This window comes from Chanodichthys erythropterus, chromosome 23 (assembly GCF_024489055.1).
Source record: "Chanodichthys erythropterus isolate Z2021 chromosome 23, ASM2448905v1, whole genome shotgun sequence".
Taxonomy (NCBI): domain Eukaryota; kingdom Metazoa; phylum Chordata; class Actinopteri; order Cypriniformes; family Xenocyprididae; genus Chanodichthys; species Chanodichthys erythropterus.
In genome coordinates, this window is record NC_090243.1 from 15,076,501 (window position 1) to 15,082,500 (window position 6,000).

The following is a 6,000-nucleotide window of genomic DNA, read 5'->3' on the forward strand; positions in this document are numbered from 1 at the left end:
GTATATATACACATATATACACACATATATGCTATATATATATATGTGTGTGTGTATACAAAGACATATAACATATATAAATGTAATAATGTATATACAAACACATTATGTAAACACAAACTTATGATAGATACGATGAATCGATTTGACAGCACTCATTTTAATATTAATATATATTATTATGTAAATTTTGTGTTTACATAATATGTGTTTGTATATATATTATATTTTTATATATTTTTTTTCTGTGTTTGTGTGTATATATATATATATATATATATATATATATATATATATATATATATATATATATATATATATATATATATATATATACACATATATACACACATATATGCTATATATATATATATATGTGTGTGTGTATACAAAGACATATAACATATATAAATGTAATATAAACATACAAACACATTATGTAAACAAACTTATGTTAGATGCGATTAATCGTGATTAATCGTTTTGACAGCACTAATTTTAATATTATATATTATTATGTAAACAAACTTTTATGTTAGATGCGATTAATCGTGATTAATCATTTTGACAGCACTAATTTTAATATTATATATTATGTAAACAACCTTTTATGTTAGATGCGATTAATTGTGATTAATCATTTTGACAGCACTAATTTTAATATTATATATTATTATGTAAACAAACTTATTTTAGATGTGATTAATCGTTTTGACAGCACTAATTTTAATATTATATATTATGTAAACCAACTTTTGTTAGATGCGATTAATCGTGATTAATCATTTTGACAGCACTCATTTTAATATTATATATTATGTAAACAACCTTTTATGTTAGATGCGATTAATTGTGATTAATCGTTTTGACAGCACTAATTTTAATATTATATATTATTATGTAAACAAACTTTTATGTTAGATGCGATTAATTGTGATTAATCATTTTGACAGCACTAATTTTAATATTATATATTATTATGTAAACAAACTTATTTTAGATGTGATTAATCGTTTTGACAGCACTAATTTTAATATTATATATTATGTAAACAACCTTTTATGTTAGATGCGATTAATTGTGATTAATCGTTTTGACAGCACTAATTTTAATATTATATATTATTATGTAAACAAACTTATGTTAGATGTGATTAATCGTTTTGACAGCACTAATTTTAATATTATATATTATTATGTAAAAAAACTTTTATGTTAGATGCGATTAATCGTGATTAATCTGACAGCACTAATTAAAATATAATAAACATCAATTATTTATTTTATTATTATTATATCAATTATTTAAATACATCTATTAATTACTTATCAATTATATTTTACATATATATATATATATATATATATATATATATATATATATATATATATATATATATATATATATATGTGTGTGTCTATATACACATTTGAATGTGTTTGAATGCTATAACAGTGAAAATGTTACAGAAATTTACATTTTAGATAAAAAAAATTGTCAAATTGTTGTGTCCATGCTAGATGAGTAAGTTTCAGTTGGACCCTTCAATTCCCAATTTTTGCATCTCTCCTCTGACCTTTTCACCTATAAATGATACTTGAAACATACAATTTGTTTCCCAGTGTCTCAATGGAACTGTAAACGTACCAAGAGACACTGCAGGACACTGAACTCTGCTGCGCCCCATGTCAGGGTCCCTCTACTCGTCTCTAAATGACACAGAAGATTGATCTCAGTTCTGCCTTTTCCATCCTTAAGACACATGCCTCTACCAGACATCTACACTTCATCAACTTAAACCACAGACGGGGCTCTAAAGCACTCCAGGCTGTCCTTCTGCTGGATTTTCTTGCTTGAAAATATTTTTGTATGCAAGTACAAAACTGCTTGTAAACACATGTTTAAAATGTGTGTGTGTGTGCCCTGTTGGAGCCTTTAAAACAGGCAGAAAATGCTGATGGTAATAGGACAAAGAGTATACGGCTACATAGAGCAGAAAGGTTTGCCCCTCTCTCCTCTCTCCTCTCTGTCTCATTACCTGAGCTGCCGCCTGCCCGGGCCGAACACCAACCCTGCTTTACTCATGAGCCACTAATGAAAGGGTTCCAAATGTCACTGTAATTCCTGACTACCCTGAAAAGTTCAAAAGATGGCAGGTTCCCTGTCTCTGCTCTTTAAACAGGCAGGATGAGAGAGAGGAGAGGAACAGAGAAGGGGAAAATGCAGAGTGGTAAGGAATACACAGAACAAAAATGGTATTAAAAAAATACACTCTATGTCATATTTCTACACAATGAAGTCCAGGAACAAAGGGAACTTTTGTGATTTTTAAAAAATATATATATATAGTAAAAAATTGTAATTATATATTTATAAGTACATACATTATTCTTATTTATAATATTTTCTTAATATATACTATTTAATTAAATTTGACATTTATTTTTAATTGTTTTTTAAAAGCAAACTAGCATTTTACTAGGGGTCTCAGGGTTTTGGAACCCACTGTAATACTGTATATATATATATATATATCATTTCATTTCATTTAATCCAGCTAAAGACAAGCAATGTGACCCGTAATGAAACAAGTCATTTTTTCTTCATATCATAATCATATTAAAAGGATTTGATGATCTTTACTACAGAGTATAAACAATACATATAGATTCAGAGCAGCTTTAGAAGAAAAAAATGCATGTTTCAAATGTTACAATTGAGAAGCCAGAAGTGACTGTGTCAAGGAAAAAAAAGGTGATATAATATAATAATAACATAACAATGAAAATAGAAATAAAATAGAAGCATTTTGCTAGTGGTCTCAGGTTTTTGGACCCTACGATGTATCCATAAAGTTTCATTTTCTCCCTCATTTAATCAGCTACAGACAAAGCGGTGTGACCAGTAACGAAATGAGTCATTTCCTCATCTTCAAATCTTATAAATCATATTAAAAGGCTTTGATCATTACTACAGACGGTACCTGACAGAGATGTGCATTATCACACTCAGATCTTCATGGAGATTAAAGGAAAAGATTCCTGCATAACAAACAAATCCCCAACCAAACACTTCCTGTTCAGATCAGATGAGAGTGAACACGGCTCAGAGCGATTACCATGGACCCAAAGATTATGTGGGTGGGGAAAACAAGATCCAAACTACAGTGAAGAATATATTTATCCAAATAATAACTCTCCTAATAATGCTCAACTCGCAAAGATTATCATTAAACTCAGATTTAAAAGAAAAAAAGAAATGTTTGCAAATTGCAATGAAGATGTAACTTTACATATCCTACTAATATTCACTATCTATTATTATGGTACTTAAAGGGTTAGTTCACCCAAAAATGAAAATAATGTCATTTATTACTCACCCTCATGTCGTTCCACACCAGTTAGACCTTCGTTCATCTTCAGAACACAAATTAAGATATTTTTGATGAAATCTGATGGCTCCATGAGGCCTGCATTGAGAGCGATAACATTTCCTCGAAAGATCCATTAATGTACTAAAAACATATTTAAATCAGCTCATGTGAGTACAGTGGTTCAATATTAATATTATAAAGTGACAAGAATATTTTTGGTGCCCCAAAAAAAAAAAAAAACGACTTATATAGTGATGGCCGATTTCAAAACACTGCTTCAGGAAGATTCGGAGCGTTATGAATCTTTTGTGTCAAATCAGCGGTTTGGAGAGCCAAAGTCACGTGATTTCAGCAGTTTGGCGGTTTGACATGTGATCCGAATCATGATTCGACACAAAAGATTCATAACGCTCCAAAGCTTCCTTTGCAGTGTTTTGAAATCAGCCATCACTATAAGTCATTATTTTTGTTTTTTTTGGCGCACCAAAAATATTCTTGTCGCTTTATAATATTAATATTGAGCCACTGTACTCACATGAACTGATTTAATTATGTTTTTAGTACGGATCCTGAGAGAGGAAATGTCATTGCTGGCTATGGAGGCCTCACGGAGCCATCGGATTTCAACAAAAATATCTTAATTTGTGTTTCGAAAGATCAACAAAGGTCTTACGGGTGTACAACTGCACGAGGGTGAGTAATTAATGACATTATTTTTGGGTGAACTAACCCTTTAAACTGAGCAGAACCTAAAGTCAAACAACCAGTGATCAACAAGGGCAAGACAGCCCTCTAGTGGAGTAAACCAGTTCTACAGCCCTCATGAACCTGCAGTCTCAAAATAATATTAAATTTGTGCTAAAAGTTAACAATACTGCAATAAAAATAAAATAAAATTAATTACCTGCAATAAACACATGTAAAAAAATCAAGCAAATGCTAGTTTATGATATAACAACAATTCAACAAATCACATAGTGATTCCTCTATTTTTTTTTTTGGAAGTTTTTACTTTCTTCTTGGTTGTTTCCTATTGGATTGCTATTTGGGAAATAAGTACACAAAATCATATCTGAGATTCATGGAGTTGCATTTCTAAAAGACCCAGAAATGTGCTTTAGTGACCATCACTAACTCCAACTTAGGCACAGACATGCTATAAAACATTCAGAACTTTTACCATCTCTCAAAGATGTAATGCATTATGTTTACTGTAAATCTAATTTAACATGTTAAAATGAAAAGAAAATACAAAAAGAGAATTCGCCTGAGACAAGAAGAACTAACTTACCACTCAGCTTGTTGTGGCTCAGGACCAGTTGGGTAATGTTGGACAAGGTGACTGCAAAATAAAAATAATAAAGACATGTTTACTTGATGTTTGATGTCATTGCATGATGACGTCAACGTGATGACGCCACTAATCACCTACTCATATAGTGTAAACAGAGACTACATACTATGACAGCCACATATTTACACTGTAAACAAAATCAATTAACATTAGTATTAAGTTAATCAACGTTAGCACAATATAAAACTTTAAAACTTGTAAAGAAACTGAATACAGCAGACTCACACAGTCCAGGAATATCCAGCAGGTTTGATATTCCTCTGTCACACATGTCCACCTCCGGCAGATTCTTCTCCCGACTCTCCTCCACTATCTTTTTTAGGGACTTTGACATGTTCTACAAGAAAAGATTAACAGATAAAAGACCCGAATACACGCAGAGAATGGACTTCTTCTACTTTGGCCTCAAATAGTAGCTCAAATCTAGTCATTGAAATCAGATAAAGACTCGCTCAGTATTTACCTAGCTGTATGGAAAATACGCGAACATACAGGAAAAACAAACAACAAGTATCCAGGCCCTCCGGGTAGTAAAACCAGATATTTTTGAAACAGGACAGTCGCTCACACCCAACCGGAAGTTGATAGTATGTCTGTCTGCGTAAAAGTCTCGCATTCCTTCCATAAAAGGGTATTTCCGGGGTCCAGAGAAAGGAAAAGAATGTCAAGCAGAACGCTGTTCCATTGTCCAATCAGCTGCTAGAGAGTGAACGGAATCGTTGAAAAAAGACACACAACTGTCCAATCTCTGCAACAGCGAAATTATTCTAAAAGCGAATTTATTATAAATAAAATTAGGCTATAAAATTATAAAAATAGTGTTATATAAAAGGGTATATCTCACAAAAGCCTTTCAAGAACATATCTGAACACACACACGTTGGCTTTCCATGTTTTGTGGGGATTTTTATAATTTTTTGACATAATTTTTATACTGTACAAACTGTTTATAATGCCCCCCCCCCCCCCCCCCCTTCAAAAAAAAAAATAGAAATTTGGGAATGTGCATCATTTAATCTAGATTACATAATCAGATGGTCACATGACATGTAGGTAAACTAATAGGCCTATATATATATATATATATATATATATATATATATATATATATATATATATATATATATATATATATATATATATATTTTTTTTTTTTTTTTTTATGATTTAATAAACCTCAAAAACCTCCTGCAGTTCCTTCACAAACCAGATAATATTACATTTTATTTTTAATCTTATTTAAATCAATCTGATAAACGAGTAAGGTCAAAAG

At 30.8% G+C, this 6,000-nt stretch overlaps 1 protein-coding gene across 2 annotated transcripts in view; it reads right to left on the minus strand.

The window, feature by feature from the left end:
* rsu1 (Ras suppressor protein 1) overlaps window positions 1-6,000 on the minus strand; it is a 46,003-nt gene that overhangs the window by 39,102 nt on the left and 901 nt on the right. Inside the window, exons 1-3 of one of the 2 annotated variants that reach the window (XM_067378440.1) lie at window positions 5,191-5,337; window positions 4,953-5,064; window positions 4,665-4,715 (exon numbers count right to left, since the gene is read on the minus strand). In XM_067378440.1, coding sequence (XP_067234541.1) covers window positions 4,665-4,715; window positions 4,953-5,061 — 160 coding nt within the window. In that variant the 5' untranslated portion in view covers window positions 5,062-5,064; window positions 5,191-5,337. Of the gene's footprint in view, window positions 1-4,664; window positions 4,716-4,952; window positions 5,065-5,190; window positions 5,338-6,000 lie in introns of those variants that run through there. The other variant, XM_067378439.1, reaches the window with a different exon arrangement.